The following is a 20,483-nucleotide window of genomic DNA, read 5'->3' as shown; positions in this document are numbered from 1 at the left end:
CTTAACAAAAAACAGGAACCACCAATAGTTCAAGGATACAGATCAATTGAACTGTTTCTAATGATGAACAAATTAAAAAGTTCAAGGATACAGATCAATATCACTATCTAATTAAAAAGTTACTGATGAACAAATTGTTTAGGATCCAAATCAACGTATGATCTCAATACAGATTCAAATTAGAGTTTTCCGAACGAGTCAAAATTTTATTTTTATTTGTGAAATGAGTCGACATTATTGGAGTTTTCTAACTAAATAGAAAATGATGTTAAAGATCCAAAAATGAGTTTGTTTTAGCTATTATTCTTGTGATAAAGTATAATTCATACACTTTTGATGGTATAATAATCATGACAAAAATATTTGGTACTTGAACTGTTGATGGTAAGTGAGATTTAGATATATATATAGATATATGTATATATAGATATATGATATTTGAACTGTTTTACTAAATTTGATTGTTAAAAAAGGCTATGATATGGGAGTAAACTGAAAAATACTTATTTAATTGAAATAAGTTTTGATTTCAGTAATTATGTAATATATAGCATCAAATTCACTAGTTCAATTACATAATTATAAAAATAGTATTAGTTATAGTTTAAAAGTAATTCCAGGACGGGTTTGCAAAAGTAAGTCCAGGAGGGGTTTGCTTTTAAAATATTATGATCTTTCGACATTAAATGATTAGTGTCCACTAAAACTAAGAAGAAAGAAGCTGTATCATATATTATCAAAATGACAAGGTTAAATTATTGGGAATGACTAGCCTGTTTCGAAAACATTTGTTGGTTAATAAACTCACGTAATAGTATAAAAATATATTACGATTTTAGTTTTTATGTGACGGTTGGGTGTTGAACCAAAAAAATTTATAAACATATTTTTTTTAACATCCAACATTTATATTCATAATTTTGAACATTTTTTTGGCATCCTTTTATTTTGCATTAATACATGCTTGGTAAGAGAAACTGTAAACTATTTTACACAAATCATTATCATCAATAGCTTTTTCAACATACTTTGATATAAAATTATTAATTTTGGGGGGCCTTGGCTTGATCGGCATGTTTCTAACATCTTGCCTGATTCAATACCCCTTGCATTTCTCAAATGATGAAAGCAACATAACACATGAAAACTACATGTACATGTAATATTCAAAGTCCTATTTGCATGTATTCATATGACATTAGTTAGATTCTCAGAGGTTTCATTCATATGCTACTACACATTGGACTTAACCTTTACCAAATCTGCCAACAGATCTCAACCATCTAAAGGAGAAAGACAAACAATATACAGATTCTAGTCACTAGCAATGTAGTTGTTTGCAAGAGTGTTGCAAACTCTAGAAGCGAAGATTGGTTGGTGCTGAGATATCGGAAAAGTATAATTACGGATTTTTAAATTAATTTATCCTTGAGCTGTTCAACCTTCCCCACCATTTCTTTTTCAGCTTGTCACCAGATCCTTCTTCAGATCCTAGCTTGGTCAAGATCACCTTGGTTTCTCTTAATCTTGCCCCATAATCCTTTTTCCAGCCTTCAAAAATTTGTTTCAGCCTTCTTAGTTCTCGATCAGGGTTTAAGCTTGCATCAACCTGACCTGATTTCACCTCAACTAAGAATTTTGCATCATCGCCAAAAACTTGGCTCCTCTGATCAAACTCTTCAGCCAATCTACTTATGACACTTAGACCAGCACTCATTGGCCTCACTCCATTGCTCTCACGACTCCTGAAATTACTCCCTGTTTCCCAGCTGGAGTCTCTATCATCGTTCACTGATGCATCGGAATTTCTCGCTGATTCATCGAGGGCTAGACTCTTCTTTGCAATGGAGAGACTAGACTGCAATGATCTCATTTGTTTCTGCCATACTTCTTCCATTGACTTCATTTTTCCTTCATATTCGGACCAGCGGTTCTCGTATTGTTGCAGTCGTTGGTGAAGAATGTCATTTTCTTCATCCTTGACTCTTAAAGCAGACTCGGCTTTAAGTACACGCCGCTGTAGCTCCGCAAGGAATGATGACTTTACCAGCACCTCATCCGACTCATTGCCCTGTTTAGAAAGCCACAATTTTCATTGAAAGTATTAAAAGATTAGGAAAACACAGAGAAGATTACAGATAAGCTAAAATGCTTACTAGTCAAAACACTATGTTTTGAGAATGATGGCAGTAGAAACCTCAAGTTAAATATTACAAAGATAACCATTTACCGCTAATTATCCCACTGTCTACCATTGTCTATTGGCTGATACTACAAACGGAGTATCATTCTCCCTCAATTTCAAAAGTTGAGAAAATTTTAAAGTTTTAACATATTAGATTAACATATGAAATCCTAAATTTCAAAAACAACAAATATGATTTGGCAGAGGTTTCTAAATTTTGACTAATAAACAGAAAGTTCTCATTGTTTATACAAATTTCAAGCCATACTATATTAAATCTTGGATCTATGTCCATGATGTAAACAGTCATCGCTAGTTGGTACCTTTTTAGCTCCAAATTGTAGTAATCCTATGTTTCCTGAACATCTTCTGACCAACCAGCCACGAATTCCTGAAAAGCAAAATATTACTCAATCTCAAGAAAAAATCAATTGATTCACAATATAGAATCAGATGACTTCCATGCCCTCTTCTTTATGTATACCAGTCCACTTTCTTAGGGCAACTCCAACAGTGACCTAAAGGTCCAAATTTCGGCCGAATTTGGGCCTAAATCTTCCTGCTGGTGGCCTAAATCTCGGTCCAAATTTATGCCGGTGAATAGTGCCAATTTAGGCCAGCACTATTCACCGAACTAAATCTTTTTGATAATAAAATATTAAATCTTTTGTCTTTTGTATATTTAGTTAATTAATTGATTATATGTTAATATAATTACTAAATATTTATAAATTATATCTAATATTTTTTACGTACTTATGTCAGTATTCTAAAAGTCGGCGATTAATCGGGATTAATCGCCGATTAATCGCTCAAAAATCAAATGCCCAAAATAACCATTTTTAAAAAGTTGGCCCTGAATAACAAGTAAAGACGTATCTGAAGTAGCGTTTTTAACTTGTACTAAGACGCTACTTCGTGTAACGTTTTATAATTTTGTAAAAGATGTAAACGTTACACGAAGTAGCGTTTTACAATTTTTAGGCCCAAACCCAAGACTAATTACTTTTGTTTCTTTTTGCTTATTTAAAAATAATTTTGATAACCCCTAATAAAATAATAATTGGAACGTAAATTAATAGTCGTTAATATTTTAGGGTTCATATTGGGTTTTAGAATAATTTATTTATATTTAAAATTAAATTGACCGATGATTAGGGTTTATGTTTGGGTTTTAGAATGATTAATATAAACTTGAAAATTAAAAACATTTTTTGTATAGCATTTTTGTTTTTATAAACTAAAAACAAAATAAAAATAAAAGTAAATTAACAATATTATAAAAATATTATTGTAAAACAAAAACATTATGAATGCCTATTTGAAAAAAAAAGATTAAAAAACTTAAAAATGTTTTAAACAATAAAATGAATACATTAGTATAAACATGGAAACGCCAGTGCAAAAGGCGTTTAATGTTTGAAACGGCAGATGATGTTCTGTTTTGCATGCAAGTAGATAAATGAAAAGAAGCAGAACGCTAAATGAAGTGGCGTCTTATGCTTTTTTTTTTTCAAAAAAAAATTCTTAACGCTACACGATGTAGCGTTTTGGTTTTTTTAACCAAAACGCTACACGATTAGCCGTCACTAATGGGTATTTGGGGCCTTTTTTTTATAATGATTATTTTGGGCATTAAAGTCCCAAATCTGGTTATTTGGGGCCAACACCCCGGATTAATTGGTCAAAAATTGGTATAATCGGTCAAAAAACGGTAATTTTAAAAATTAACTTTTTTATCTTTTTTTAAAAAATTTGAAATTTTAATATTTAATTTAACTAAAAATTAAAAAAATGTATTATTTTTTGTGATAACTTAAAAATATGTATATAATTTTGCTAATGACATTTGTTATACATATAATAGGTAATATTTATGTGATATATAAATTTATACTAATTTGACTTTATAAGACAATAAATCTATAATATACAAAATAATAGTTATATATAATTTTAAAATAATATTAAATTAATTCCGATTAGTGACCCGATTAATCATTCCGAATTATCCCCGGACCCCGATTATCCGATTAATCCCTGGACGGTGCCTTCACCGACTAAGTCTGATTCCCGCTTTTTATAACACTGACTTATGTAGTTATATATATATGTGTGTGTGTGTGTATGTGTGTGCCGGACTCAAGAGAGAATCGGTCCTTAAAATAGAATCTTAGAAACACTAAGGTTTTGCTACAGGACCCTAAATTTTAAATAGATTTTTAGGATCCAAATTTGAATACATATTTTTTTCATCGTTATTAATGACAAAGTTTGGTTACGAAGTTTGAATATATCTCACTCATTTTGACTCTGTTTTACATGATTTAAGGGTCTATTTTATGTAACTTTTCGCAAGGATTTCAAATATACAATTTGTTTTAAAGTTTGAAATCAATAGAGAGTAGATCAAAAGTACACGAGTGTACCATAGAGAGTAAATTAAAAGTACGAAGGTACCACTGGTAGAAGTCAAAAATGTGATGGTACCATTGAAAAAAGCCAATTCTATGAATGTACCATCAAGAATTTCCCTTTTTATTTTAGTTAATTAAGTAAAATGTTAAATTTCCTCTTATTTTCTTTGTTTAAATGTAATATTTTTCTAATTTATTAAGTTTTATATTAATATGAAATCTTATATTATTATTAAAAGATCAAAATAATAATATAAAGATAGTTAAAATAATAAAATATTGATATATGAATTTGGACCAAAATTTAAGCCAAATTGTTGGAATGAAAAGATGGTACGGTCTAAATTTAGGCAAAAATTGCTTCTACTGTTAAAGATGGCCTTAGCAACCTACAAGTGGATAAAGCCGGACATGAGTCCACTAGAATTTGAAGAGATTGCAAGCTAACTAGCTCAAGTCAACAATAGTTTAAATCTCAAAATTTTTAACCAAGGGCGGACCGTCACATGGGCTGGGGTTGGCCCCAGCCCGGGTGAAATTATAGCCTGTCCATTAATATTTATACATGAGCTGAAGTCCAGCCCGGTAGAAAAAAATAAGAGCCCTGTTGATTAAATTGTCTCCGCCTCTGCGACAGAGTTAACGCTCCTAGTCTCCTGTGTCTTACTTTCATTGGACAATAAAAATAGGTTAAACACTTAAAATACGTAATTTTTCTTAATTGTTATGAGACGAATTTGTGTAATTCACAATTATAAATGTTTTAGTATTTTTATTAATTATTTAAAATTTTAAGATGTGCTTTGAGTTTGTGATTTATGCGTGTTCTGTAGACAAGCATTATAATCTTAATGTTTTATGTGTATTTTTTTTAGACTTAATATTGAACACTTTATTAGACAAATATGGTTCTACCGTCGAATGAGTTTGAATATTATGATTAATTTTTAGCGATTTTTTGGTGAAAATGAGGAAATTTTATATTTGTTATTCACTAATTATACATGTGTGTGTGTAGATTTCTATATAAAAATATAATGATTTATAATGTACAAATTAGTGATTTCTATAGTTAAAAATAGTGTTAAAATATTGGCCAAAACTATAGGCTAAAATATTGGCCAGAACTAGGTTCTAGTTTAGACCTTTATTTTATTATTAGAAGTGATTTTTTTTGCTAGTTTTGTTCATTTTTTCGTCAGCTAATTTTTTTTACTCAAGCCCCGGCAGGAAAAAAATTTCTGTGTCCGCCCCTTGTTTTTAACCATTGTTGAGTCCAGATTTTGGGCCACATAGGCACTGTTCATACTAAGCTTTTAAGATGACAACACATAAAACATAACCATATACTAACTTAAGATTTATGATTTAGTTATAAACTGAGAAACATATTGCATTGACAACTTAATTATGCTTCATATATTTTAGGATATTTCATCTGCAATATCAGAATACAAAGATAGTAAGCAATTGTTTATACAATATCTGCTTATCCTTACTGAATTTAACTTACATGTGATTATTTAAACAAAAAGGTGTCGGGAATTTTACTTTGATTGGTTTCATAAAGCTAAGGGATGTTAAATGTCTGTTTTTAAACCAAGGCTACCGAAATGCCAAACCTCCACAGCTAAGGAATATAAACCAAGAGTTGCTCCAACTTTTAATACAACTTGTAATGAACAAGAGTCTAATTTGAAGGTCCTAAAGGGTAATACAATCCAAGAAGGCTATTTGTTTATATAGGCTAGTGATCAAATACAAATCAATTCTTATATACAGACTAAAAAACAGTTCCAAATCATTGTCCCATTTATACTCCATTAATCACTGTTTTATACAGTAAAATCAGCAATTTTTATTTTTTATAATTAAGAAAATCTACTTATGTAAACTATTGGTGGTTGATTATTGATGATCAATTGTAGTTATAGGAGGTCCGTGATTGTAGTATGTGACGAGAGGTGTGTGATGGATGTAAGTAGTCGCTAGTTGTGGTGAGTTATGGTAACAAATGGCGGTGGCTATTAGTGATGGTAGGCGGTGGCGGCAAGTCATAAGAGGTGCCGGTAATGGTGACAGGAGGTCCATTATTGGAGCACAGGGTGAAGATGACGATCATATACTTTATATATACATGTGTGTGTGTGTGTATTTATATTTGAGAGATATGTTATATATAAAATAGTAATTTGTGATGTACAAACGGGTGAATTCTGTAGTTGAAAATAGTGATTAATTACTGGTCTGAGACTGGTTTTTAGTTTATAGGCTGATTTGGTTTGTATTGGAGTAAGATCTACTTATATATACCTGTTATTCTGTTAACCAATTCTGATGAAAGATGATACTAATATTTAAAGTCCGCCAGGATTTTGAAAGACTATGTGTGGGTAGAGAATCTGTGACATGTACAAATATCATCACAACCTTTTTGAAAAAGAACCCATATTTTCAATCTGACGCGTACAGAGAATTTCTACAAATAGAAGAGGAACATAATCCCCTTGAAAAAACAATGGACCAGAAACAACAAATGATAAAATTTAATACCTGACTGTAACAGAACTGATGCATCATAGACTTCCTTATAAATATTCCTGTTGATTCTGCCTTTGATCTGCTTTTGAATAATTACAGCAGCTCGATATTGTCTTAGTAAGCGAGAAAACTCCTTTCTAGTTTTCTCACCTCTAACAACTGCAGTTATAATTAATATCAAGTTTTATTATCCGATCCATCAAAAATAATAGATATCTGAAAACAGCATGGCGTCGATGAGACAAAAGAGTAATAAAATCTTAAAGGCCATACGTGACTGCAAGGTGGTGACTCCTCTCCTAATCTCTCTAAATTGACGACGAGCTTGATAACCTCTAAAGCAACTTTGAACATGTAAGATTCCATGGAGAGTACGATTTCTTGTGTCCTCAAGCACACCGATCTGTATGGACAGAGAAAATTGTAGTTTCACTTTGACCAGCCCAAAGCATTCACACAAATATAACAAATTGAAGATCAAAAGAAGTTTTAGGTACTTATAAATAATTGTTACCTGTCCAGTTCTAAAGAACAATTTTGTATAGCCAACTTGATACATTTCAGCCAGAATACCAAATTGGTGAAGAATAGAAACTGAAACACTTAGTGGATCTTGTGATGCAACAGTGTCCAACAGAAGGAACCCATACCTGATTCAAAGTTCAAATTAGTAGAGTAAGCGGATATATGAGACATGTAAATATTGAAAAACAAAAAGGAATGCAATGTAAATAAGTTAACTGTACGCATGTACCTTTGGGCAAATTTATGATGCGTCATTCTGGTAGGAAATCCAGATCTCGATATCCGAACAACTTCTAGGACTCCGCAGCATCTTAATTGCTGTAGTACAAGTCCTTGCTCATATAATCCAGGAGACTGAAAGTTGTTGGGCTTAATACAGCGTATAAAATGCGGTGTTGTATTCTCCAAACGTTGCATTAGTTGAAATAGTTGCCCCTATTACCAAAAGAATATAGAAGTTATTAGGTACAAACTAACATCTGCACCAGACAGACAGTTAAATATATTATAAATTAAGATATGTATCAGATTACAAATATTTAAAAGTGATCCTAATCATCTGATAACCCTTTGTATTGATTAGAGCCAAATGACATTTGCAACTATGCGAAGAGAATCCTTAGACACATACAAAGTTAGAAGCATTTTCACTTCATCCATTCAGTTTTAGTTACACCTTATATATGGTTATCTTTATTTTATGCCCCACAAGTAGAACATTCTGGATCAGAGTTTGGCAGTATACTAACGAGATTTCCATGCAAAAATTAAATGGTAAAATAACTACTTGAGATAGTATGAAATCACAGGTGACCTTGATTAATTGCAACCTGATAGATATGACAAATTTAATAACGAAGTTATTACCTCTCATGAGAATTCTTCAATGAACAGAAACACGAAATGCATATTACTCGTTCTACTAAAGGGAATATATAATTGTAATGTAAGGGATATGTAACAAATGTCTTGACAACCTTTGGATGTGTCATAATTGAAAGCCTGGAATCACATTGCAAGACATGCAAAACAAGAGTTTTCTCGAAACAACTAAAGGCAAAATCACTCATCACCATATTCACAACCTCAGATGTAAATGTAATGCCAAAAATATTAGCAGTAAGCATTATCATAAATATTTAGGTACCTTAAATTTCGAGACTACACTCAGCTTTTGGGAATCTGCTCCACCTGATTTATATAATGGACCAACTACTGGCTTTTCAGATTGAGTGCGCAAATTGGACGCAAACGCTTGAGGTAGATGGCACACGCAAGATGACAGAAGTTGAATGGAGTCCGAGTGCAGCAGATCTCTATTCTTCTCTAGGAACCCTGTCGTATCATACATGACCTAGGACCAAGAAAAAACAGCGATCACTGATCAGTAGAAAGGATAAAAAGAGATATGTGCATCATATTTATAAATCATATTCCAAATGAAAAAAGTTTACATTATCTGACTGGTGACCTTGTAATCTATTATGTGATCAGATAGTTGCACGAGAATCAAGATAGATAAGCCACTATAGGTACAGCTCAGTGTTGCATGGTTAATGGGTCAACCTATGGAACCGTGATCTAGTTCCCTAAATAGTCAATCCGGAACACAAGTCGATTCTTCTTCGACCCGGGTCACCAGGGATCACGCTCCAGTTCACTGACTTTGGCGATCCACCCTTAACTTACGGGATATACGTAAGGAAGATAACTTGACACTATCTTGATTGAAAATGACTTCTAAAAACGTACTTTAGTAAAAGAAATAAGAAAAGGAAGGAGTTGGAAGATGATACAGATGAAAGAAAAGACACACGAAACATGCCTTCATTACAAAAACAGAGTTAGATCCCCTTATAAAAATACGTATCAAAGGTCCTCAGTATTTTTATAAGCAACCTTAAAATTCATTTTCTGATCGACTTGCTTCTATACTTTGAGGGAAATAAAAAAAAAACGAATTATAAAAACCATAACTAAACTTTATATCGTTTATTAAAAATCACTAAAGAGGAATCCTGATATCGACGCACGAATCCCCGAGTCGGATACTTGGATTCGCTGGACAGCGTACTGGATTCATAAAAACTAATGTTATATGTACACGATCCCGTATCACGTACCCGAACGACCCATGAACCATGCAACACTGGTACAGGTTACATCTTTGGGTTGTACCGTTGTTGAATATACTGTTTCAAATGACAAATAAATTCTATATACATAATTATGCAGAAACTATTTCAAGTACAGCACCATTAGAAAAGAATACTAGATCTGTGGGGCGAGTTATTTTCAGCAACAAGAAAAACACAAAGAAGGGTATCACGGGGATAAGTACATACTTCGCCTGCATAGTGGCATACAGTAAAGGCATTTTCTCGTTCTCCTTTGAAACAAGAATTAGAATTCAGGTGCTGCTTAAGCTTATTGGCAAATGACAGATCTGTTCCATTTGGAAAGGTGGACTCTTCATCTAATAGAGACAACAACCCCAGTGGTTTCTGCATGAAAGGCAACAAATAAATGTAGAAGGAAGTTAGCTACATAGTCTGGTCAAAAACAGCCTTAGTTCTTGTTATTCTTCAAAATTATTTATATATTTTTTTCGGGGAGGGGGGGCAATAAAATGCCTATTTGTCATATCGAAGAGGAGTGCAAAAATATGATCTCTTCAAATAGCAAACAACTATTTGCACTGGCAGAGCAAGAAAGTGTGCTTCAATATTCATTGAGCACTAAAATCCTATTGTTTTAATGCTAGAGAAGCTGTAATCAGTCCTTTGCAGAAATGAGTCGCTCAAAAAACAACTACGAAGTAAATTCAAAGAATTATGAAAATTGAACTGGGTAGCAATAAAATGCCCATCTGTATCGAATATGAGTGCACAATATATGTTTTCTTTCAAAATAGCAAATAACTATCTGCACTGGCAGAGCAGGAAAATTTGCTTTAATATTCATTGAGTACAAAAACCCTATCCTCTTAATCCTAGAGAAGCTACAATCAGTCTTTCACAGAATCTTATGAGACAGTCAAAAACAATTATGGATATAATACTGAACAGTGAACTGGGTTCTAGACTGATTATCTAACATAGATTGAAATGGAAAACTATGCATAATATTTTCCTTATGGAGATGTTTACAATTAAGAAAACAAATCCAACTGATTGAACTTTAAAAGAGAATGGATCAGTAAGCACCTTCTCGAAAAGATTGAGGCAATCTTGGTTGTCTTCAAAATCCACTTTAGCCCAGTCAATACCATCTTGGATATATTCCTGAAACATAATTTCAAATTTTCATTTAGCTTACCAAATCCATGTGATTCTGAGTGATGAATAAAATGGCTGTAAAGGATGATTATGATCTGAAACATATTGGCGTTACAAAAAGTCAAAAGGATATTGACCACTGGTAAATTGTGACGATATGAATTTCACTAAGCCTGATGCATCAAACTAAAATCTTTATTGTTAGGAAGTAAGAGGAAATTACAGTAACAGTACTAAAATAAGGGTAGTGATTTCAGTCATAAACGTTTACAAGATACTAGATAATAGGATCCTCACCTCCTGCTCTAGTTTGAATAAATGACGATTGAAGTGTTGCTGCAATCTCTCATTAGCATAGTTAATGCAGAACTGTTCAAAACTATTTCTCTGGGAAAGAAGAAAACAACATGACATACAATAATCAATATAAAATAAAAGAAACATACAGGCAACATTGTTACAATGTAAATTACAAGAGCAAACCTCAAACGATTCAAATCCATAGATATCAAGGATGCTGATAGATCTTCCAGTACGGTGCTTGCCTACACCGAGTGACTTGTTTATTTGTGCTACTAGCCAATCAAATAAACAAGAATACATTGATTTTGCCAGTGCATCTCGTGTGTCAATAGCCTGAAGATGTGATTAGAATATACTAAGATAATTAGTAGCTAGTCAGATCAACATCATTATGAACAAGTTGATAACGTCAATCATCATAGCCTATATTTGAGCAAATTCCATTAAGTTACTATTCCACTCTTACCTGAGAGTGCGTCAATTTCTGAACTATATTATCATTTCGTACTTTCATATGTCGAGTCGACAAAGCTAGCTTTAAGTCGGTAATCTTACACTCCATCAACTTAGCAACAGTCACCAGACCTGAAAATTATATATATATCTATAACTTCAAATAAACATCCTCCAGGCCTAAAATACAATATAAAACATTTATCATTGTAACAAGTTCAAATGTTCAATAGAATGACAACTGACATCCTAATAGGCTAATACTGTGTCCAGGTCAAACTACTCCAGAAAAAACAAAGAGACAGGCAAAAGAAGCTGAAATACTACTTCCATGCGACATAACAATGACAATGCTTTAATGCATCCCTGCCCATCAAACCCATCAACCAATTAACTCATTAATTAACTTGATGGAGCTTGTTACCATGCAAAACATATATGTATTTTGCTATTTTTTATGCCACAGTTACAAATCAAAATAGTTCATCCGGACGCCGAATCAACAAACTGGTGGCTTTTATCAATGCAGCGGCCTTTTATTGATCAATCTATCAAATTGATGGCCATCAATCCATCACCAGCTCCATCAATTTTTGGAGTGGCTAACTTATTGGACTGCGATTTTACTGCATTAATAAAGAACTTCTGCATTACAAACCCCGTCAATCTGTTGATCCATCTGACGGACCAACTTTTTTTATTTTTGGCACTTGTTCATTTGCTCTTAGTAACTCTCAGTTAGCCGGGGTCATTAAAATTCAATTCAACACCATTTTTTGTGCCGGAAAATGAGACTTGATCAAATATGGAAAAAAGAATCATCAAAGGAACGGATGCGACAAAGTGAACTGTTTTGGCATGATTGTTTAATACCATCACCTGAATTAGGATTAGTTGTAAAATGGAAAAACAAGTGAAAGCGTGGGAGAAATTCCCGATTATTGATATTGGACTTTTTGAAACCCCCTGATTTAGAAACTTTACAACAGTTCTAATTTTGTCTTTGTTAGTTTCACGTAAATATCTCAAAGATTTTGTTGACATGAGGAGCCCAATGGCCACAACACATTAATTGGTCTACTATAGCGCTAACTGAACAACCTGAGAAAATCGGTCTCCAAGAATATAACTGAATAGATATTTTTTAACCAACCACCATTACTATGATTAAATTTTTCAAGGTGGTAGCATTCGATAACCAACTATGACTTTAATTCGCTATATCCTAAGGATGGTAGCATAAATGCTGCTGAATAAAACTACGAAGCACGGACATGGCAAAAAGGCTGCCATACAAGTGTCGGACACGGCGACTCGGCACCGACACGGCTGAGTATGTGTCCGACATGTCACATCAGACGCAGTCCACACGCAACTGACACGGCCCGCCGACTCAGCCCACTAAAAAAAGCCCAATTCCTTTAATTTCACCTGGTTATGTGTTTAAGGCTGAGTGCTTTAATGGCAGAATATATTATATCAAAAGATTGCTTATAGTCAGAGGAACTATTGTTTCTATTCTAGAAAGCACCGACTCGGGTATGGCGACACGGGAAACTGGGATTCGCCATTTATCAAAGACTCCTGGATACGGGACACGACAAAAACAGATTGTAATAAAAATAATATATGAATTATATATATACATATATGATATGAATTATATATATACATATATGATTATAATGTTGCAGTAGTTGCATTGCCACTTTATTTGCCACCCTCCTTTGATAATTGGTGAATCCCCGTCCCGTGTCGCCATACCCGAGTCGGTGCTTCCTAGAATAGAAACAATAGTTCCTCTGACTATAAGCAATCTTTTGATATAATATTTTCTGCCATTAAAGCACTCAGCCTTAAACACATAACCCAGTGATACCTGCCATTTTGGCATCAAAGATTTGATTTACTCATTTTGTAGAATATTTGAGCATGGAGATCAGAATCTTAGACTGCATGTTTCCAATGTTAATATAGAGTTACCGTATAGTCTTGCTAATCGAAAGAATTTATTTTTTATATTTCCTCTTAATAGTAATAATAAAAAATATCATCCCACCCCAAGAATGGCATGTTCACTCTCCATAATCATGACAAAAAAATAAGGTAGATGTGTCTCCAACCTACCAAAATATCTGACCTTCAAACAACTCAAATGTAACTCAATTATTTCCAAATAACAAATAGCAACTTCCAGGGCCGGCTATTAGCATGTGCAAGAAGCCCCCAGGGCCCCAAATTTTTAGGTCCATAATATTTTTACACATATACAATTAACTTTATTTTATATTATATGTTTAGAATCTTTTGTTTATATATTTTTAATAGTTAGTCGATTATTATTAAATTATTATTACATACTTACATTCTTATGTTAGTATTTTATTTTAAATTTAATTCTTATTTTTTAAGTTTTTTTATTGATTTGCTAATTTTTTTAGTGAATAATTAATATATAATTTTTATTCTTGTCACAAATCACATATTATAATAATTATTTAGTTTTTGTGTTAAATAAAACATATTTAAATTTAATTTATTTAAGAAAAATATAAATATGCTACTTAGACAATGTATGTTTTATTAAACGTTTTCCTTGTTATAAGTTTTAAATTAATTTAAAATAGAATAATATTTATGTGGTATATATTTTTCTATTAAAAAGGCCTCCAATTTAAATTTAGCACAAGGCCTCCGTTTTGATTGAGCCGGCCCTTTGGCAACTTCAATTGTAAAGGATATCTAAAGCATCCATGCAATTTTAAAAGCAACAGATATTAACTAGATAGAGTATTTAATGAATGGGAAAACTAAGATATCTAAACCATGTTAGGGATCCAAAATAGAATAAATATAGGAATATTCAGAAAAGTACGAATTAGAATCAGAGAAGCATCAACTTTGTATGTTGACAGATTGATATGCCAGAAAATTGATACCTTCATCAACTACAGGTTCAACATGGTTCTCATTATCGATGACAGTGAAGGACACGTTCCCTAGCCACAATACCGCAGCAAGCATTGCGAAAACTCTCTCTTGGTTCTCTTTGCTGACATGAACAACATTAAGAGCTTCCTGAAAAATTGCAAGATCTACATTATGCTTGCACTATAATTCTGAATTCAATGCTTACTTGACTTTATTCAGTTAAACAGATTTTTAGGAGCTCATACACCCACTTGTACCCATTGCCATAAGAAAATGGCCTTACTATAGCTCACAAAGATGAATAAGTAGAAATAATAAAATTAATAATTATATTTATAATAAAAACTTTAATGATAATGATAACGAATGATTAATAATGAGATAAGTTTGCAGTACCACTACGACACGAAATTCTTCAGCATCATCCACCCCAGAAATTGTATAGCAATTGCTTTGACTCAAATATTTATACTCACTTGCACTTTTGAGATTCAACTTCTCTGCATGTGCAAACAATAAGAGAAAATTTATGCAATACTTGTATTTAAGAATGAATACATGATACTTTTTAAACTTCTGAATGAGAACTCAATGCAACATGCCAAAACTCATTTGCCGATAATACTTTTGCCAGCTGATTATGGTGCCACAATTTTTACATTATCGTGGCAACATTCAGCATACCATACACAAAAGTTAATTTTGCTCACAGGATAGTATATACTTAAAGTTGGGCTTCAGTTAACCTCATTAGTGGGTATCAGATCCTTGTATCAGTTAGTAACATATTTCCAGAAACAAGAATCAGAATCATTCAGCTGACCAATTAGGATCATTCTTTGCATTTAAATGGAAACTAGGAATATATATGCTACTTCGCCAAGATTAAAGCCATGAGTCCCTATTTATTGAGACCCCTTGAAATGGCTTCCACCAACAGTGAAATAATAAGGGCTGCATCCTTTTATAATCACTGAACGTTTGCAGCTGGCCCAGCTTCTGTATTGCAAACAATAGTCGATCATTCGAGAAGTTTTATTTTGGAACGTGAAGTATCTGTGTTCAGTGTCGAATATGGATTAGCTTAAACCTTAGGCATATTTTATTCTGCTCCATTTGGTGGTTAAATAGTACAACAGAGAGATTATGATCTATCATTTGTCAAAAATGAAGTGTAGAGGAGCCAGCATTACGAGTATCAAGGGACATCCGTATCTTCCTCTCCCTTGTATTGGAAAATAACAGAACAAGAGGTTAAAATTTTCAAATACAAAACTCTGGTTAGAAGCAACTAATAGGAAGGAAGAGTGCCCTCAATGGACAAATTCTTTGCTGTCACTAAATCAATTCTTATATTCAGTGTTCTAATATGCCCGTGTAAATACGGCACCACATAATTAATTGATGTAATTCACACTACCAAAAGCAAAGATAAACAAGAAGAATAATATGCTAATTATATTGACCAGTAGAGCTAGCAAACAATAATACCTCTAAGAGCAGGGGGAGCCCCTGCACATAGCTGATAAAATGAGTGGTATGACCTTTCTCCCTCTGTACACTGAACCACCCTAGACTATTTAATAAATAATATGGATTAGATATCTCTACAAGGAAGATGATCAGTCAAAAAGCAATGCATGTGATTTAAAAAGTACCTTCTCAAGTAAAACTGTAACCAATCATAATCCGCATTCATGAAAGCAAAAAGAAAATCATATATGGTCAGCCATAGAATAGTGATAACAGGAAGAAGATAGATCATAGTACGATATCAATGAATATGCACACTTACAGGTTTGAATATTGGCACCGGATATTTTTCCAGTTTCACTGAAGTGAATTTCAATCAGCTTTCCCTGTGACAAGTTCATTTATAAATAACTCATAAAACATAAGGTCACTTCTGAAGTTCAATAGCTGTGTTTGCTTCTCAATTCACATCACATCCAAGAAAAATTATATTATCTTTTTAAGAAAGATGCTACTTACAAAACGACTTGAATTGTCATTCCTTGATGTCTTCGCGTTACCAAATGCTTCCAAAATTGGATTAGTTTTTAGTATCTCATATTCTATTCCACTACCACCTCCAAGTGCAGCCAAATATTGCATTGCTATCTTTGCTGTTTCAGTTTTACCTGCCCCACTTTCACCACTGAATGCAAATAAACAGGAATTAACTGACATGTGTCTGTACTAACATTAAGAGCATTATTAAACATATCTTTATTACTAGCTGCTTTTCTTCAAAGAATTGATCTTGATAAAGTATTGCGCCCAATGCACAAAAGAGACATCATCAGTCCATGACAAATACTTGTGAGGTGCTGACCTAATGATATGCAATTACCAAAGACGTGTATATGTTTGGGTTGTAGTCCAAGAACCAAAATCCTTACATTATAGGCCCGTCACTATAAAGTACTGATGAATTTAGCCACCTAGTGTCACCAGTTCCAAACAATTTTACAACTTACAAGCACGCTATATCCGTATATCCAATAGAGTAAATCTCTTTGTAAGGGTATCGCCAACATGAGGCATTTCTTTAGATGGACAAATTAATTAGCAGGTTGGTGATTCCGTCTAAGTCATATACTAATAAACACAAGACGGAACCGAAAGGTAACAACTTATTATAATAATGCTAAGTATAGAACCATTACCATTTACATACAACACAGAAGACCCCAAAAATTAATGTATTGACCAATTCAGAAATTGTGCAACTGACCTGATAACAATAGATTGATTGACTTCATCTGGAGAAAAAAACAAAATAGAACAATCAATTAAAATAACTTTTCAGAAATAAACTTAGTTTAATGATGCTGCTAGTAATACAAACATACCACGTATCATTTCACGTATAGCAGCATCTGCAATGGCATACACATGTGGGCTATCATTGGATCTACGCTTATAAGCTTCAATGTAATCATTCCCATACAAAGGGACCTTCTTAAAGGGATTAATGGCAACCAACACTGGACCTGCTTTTGTCTAGAAACACGAAGGTAGAAAGCCTCAGAATTTCGAAATATACTACAAGATTCTAGGCACCCATTTTTACAGTTAATGAGCATAATATGGAAGCTTACGTAAATTGTATCTCGTTCATATCTATATTGCAGATTGTACAACACTGATGGTTCATTCAAGTAACTTAGTTGCATGAGATCATCTACGCCATCAAGGATATCAGGATTTGCAGGAGTCAGACTATCAGATTTCACCTTTAGAACCTATATGATCGAAAAAGGGAAATTATATGGACTGCATTGGAAGTATCTAATCACGACCCTCAAAAGTGTGCTTACCTTTTCTCCTGACAGTGTTACAACTGATTCTGTCCCTGAAGTTGACAGGATCATTGCTAGTTCCCACTTGCCATCAGGAAGTTGAAACCATGATTGAAGTTTCTGGGAAAAAAATCAACAAGTCATAAGATCGTGATGAATGACGGATTATCCTAGCCTAAACCAATGATAGTTATAGTAACTTTCTCTATGTATGTTATCTGTATTTATGGTAGGAGATAATCAAAAATATATGGTACGCTCTTCTAGTGCAATGACAGAAAGATCAATGACTAAGATATGATTAAGTTGGGAAAGGAAAAAACTATCAATAAGCTAAGAAAAGATAAATGAGTTATCATTTTCGTACATAAAAAAAGATGACCTTTTTAATAATAATGACAAATATTTAAACAAAAGAATGGAGTGTTAAGTAACCAGTTACTCTAAAACCTCAAGGTGTTAGAGAATGGCCCTCTTCAGGATCTTATATTCTAACATGGAGCATGTATAATAACTTCTTGATTGATCCAGTAGTCGCAATTTGTTCTAACACGCAGTAGGTTTTTGAAATGCCCAAATCTACAAAGCTCAGAACCACTACATTCACATTTATAGAAACTGACTCACATGTGCACGTAAATGACACTGTTTCCTTGGAATCTCTGTAAAGCATATAATATGAAAATCTGCTTCAGGTCTAACAAAGTAATGAAAGCAGGAGTAGGGTTTTATTGGCAAACTAAATAAAAATGCTAATTACCTTCTTTGCAACATAATAGGAGGTGTCGTTCCACTTTGATTCATTATGCCGTAAAGGATCAGCTGCAAAACCCAAGCTTTCGTCACTAGCAAAATTCTCTTCTTCAAGTGCTAAGTTCACACTACTATAAGGCGATTCATCTTCATTCCTAGCAATCTTGTTCCCAACACCGCCGCCAGCCAACTCACCATTCTCAGATATACTCTCGGAGATCATTTCCGTCTTGCTGATATTTAAAGCCTCAGCCTTTCCAATAGAAGAAGGTTCCCACGAACCAACTAACCTAAAATCAACAGGCAGAGATTTAATCGATTGTAAATATGGCAAACCTTGAGCTTTCGGCAACATTATCTCAAATGTATTCGTCAGTCTTGCACCTTCCAGCAAAACACTATACGAGCTTAAAATTCAAAAAGCTAACCTTTTTCACCAAAAAAGTAACATCAATTATCAAACTTTAACAAGGTCCCATGACTTAACTGCCCAACTCATAGAGGGGACCATAATTTACTAAAAATCTCCCCTAGTGCTGGTAAGGTCACTTCTTAATCATCAACATTATCGATCTTGGATATCCTAACACCTACACCTATGTGCTAATCTACCAAAACCCATCAACCTAAAACTGATAAATCACACTCAAACAAAGGGAAAAAACAATAACAAAATCCAAAAAGCCCTAAATTGATCAAATTATGCACTGAACATTCCTTAAATGATACTAATTCAAATCAAGAAACATAATAAATCATCAATTTCAATACAGATCTCAAAAATTTCGTAACTTGACAATATCAATCCACCAAACCAACCCTTCTTGACAATTCTTGAAATAATCTTAAAAATCCAATCTTTAACACAATACACAAATTTCAAGAAACCAAGAGAAGAGCATTACCTCATTCAGCCATCAAACTATATCTTCTTGGATGATTCTATGTATGTAAGTGTGTGTGTGTGTGTGTGTGTGTGTGTGTAAAATTGTTGATAGTTGAGCTAATGCAAGCTGAAATATAAGTTGAGAGGGAGAGAAAAGAAACTCCAAGAAATAAAGAAAATGGTATTAATGGAGTTTGAAACTGCAGCTGCTTTTGCTTTTTAATTGCCTTTTCCCTCTTCTCTCTCTCTCTCACTCTCTCTCTCTCTCTCTCTGGATGTTCAAAAGCATATATGTGCTCTTCTGTCTCTCTCTCTCTCTCTCAGCAACTGTTACTAGAAAACTTTAATTTTTAATTTTCAATTTTTGCGCACCAACCGAATTTGAATTCATTTTGGTCCTGTAGTTTTCTTGTGACGGTTTTGCCCCCATATCCTCTTTTAGATCACTTGTTAAAAACATAAAATGAGTTGAATTTTCTTTTTGGCAAAATAGAAATAAAAGCCTTTGATGTAATGAACGAGAAGTAGAATGTAACATCTCAATTTCACACAAGTAAAGATTAGTATACAAGAGTATCTCTGTTGAATTTGTGTAAAAATTTGTCCAACATGGTATAAAAAAAATATTAGAGGATATATAAAATTTTCTCAACAAAAGGAGTTCACTTTGCTAAAATTTTAATCAAAACTCATCATATTGGTTGTTTCATAAACTCCACAATATTATAACAAGAATATTACGTAGTTTTGACAAAAATTACATATTCTTATTACGTATTCTTATGTTAATTCATTATTTTAGTCAGTTGAAAATATCCTCAATTCAATATAAGTGATACTAGGAAGGATTTTTTTTTGAGAATTTATGTTGGACTTAAGCCGCAAACGAATTTAGTCGCCAGTGAA

The 20,483-nt window shown here is 33.1% G+C and overlaps 1 protein-coding gene across 3 annotated transcripts; it reads right to left on the bottom strand.

The window, feature by feature from the left end:
• Positions 1 to 1,154: 1,154 nt before the first annotated feature.
• LOC108196037 (myosin-1) lies at positions 1,155 to 19,903 on the bottom strand. 3 transcript variants are annotated; one of them, XM_064081233.1, is made up of 24 exons: positions 19,597 to 19,903; positions 18,699 to 19,075; positions 17,957 to 18,058; positions 17,738 to 17,881; positions 17,489 to 17,639; positions 17,371 to 17,398; positions 16,626 to 16,791; positions 16,429 to 16,492; positions 16,292 to 16,322; positions 16,125 to 16,204; positions 15,030 to 15,133; positions 14,642 to 14,780; positions 11,716 to 11,834; positions 11,430 to 11,582; positions 11,244 to 11,333; positions 10,875 to 10,952; positions 10,014 to 10,172; positions 8,816 to 9,022; positions 7,898 to 8,103; positions 7,658 to 7,793; positions 7,417 to 7,546; positions 7,156 to 7,302; positions 2,509 to 2,576; positions 1,155 to 2,071 (listed from the first exon to the last, which is right to left on the bottom strand). In XM_064081233.1, exons 2-24 carry the CDS (start codon positions 19,044 to 19,046, stop codon positions 1,418 to 1,420), a joined length of 3,504 nt encoding a protein of 1,167 aa, XP_063937303.1. In that variant the 5' UTR covers positions 19,047 to 19,075; positions 19,597 to 19,903; the 3' UTR covers positions 1,155 to 1,417. The 3 variants fall into 3 exon arrangements, with proteins under 3 accessions (XP_063937303.1, XP_063937304.1, XP_063937305.1); XM_064081234.1 differs by having other exon boundaries at positions 16,125 to 16,209; positions 16,292 to 16,305; XM_064081235.1 differs by having other exon boundaries at positions 18,699 to 18,981; positions 19,597 to 19,902.
• Positions 19,904 to 20,483: the final 580 nt, after the last annotated feature.

The sequence above is a fragment of the Daucus carota genome, chromosome 7 (genome assembly GCF_001625215.2).
Source record: "Daucus carota subsp. sativus chromosome 7, DH1 v3.0, whole genome shotgun sequence".
Classification (NCBI taxonomy): Eukaryota; Viridiplantae; Streptophyta; class Magnoliopsida; order Apiales; family Apiaceae; genus Daucus; species Daucus carota.
This window is presented reverse-complemented; position numbering and strand designations above follow the sequence as displayed.

Excerpts from the sequence above, each read along its gene's own strand:
- LOC108196037 (XM_064081233.1), bottom strand. The coding sequence starts at position 19,046 with ATGTTGCCGAAAGCTCAAGGTTTGCCATATTTACAATCGATTAAATCT. Across the intron at positions 17,640-17,737 it reads ATGAACGAGATACAATTTAC|ACAAAAGCAGGTCCAGTGTT; the intron begins GTAAGCTTCCAT and ends TCGTGTTTCTAG. Across the intron at positions 7,547-7,657 it reads TGTTCTTTAGAACTGGACAG|ATCGGTGTGCTTGAGGACAC; the intron begins GTAACAATTATT and ends CTGTCCATACAG.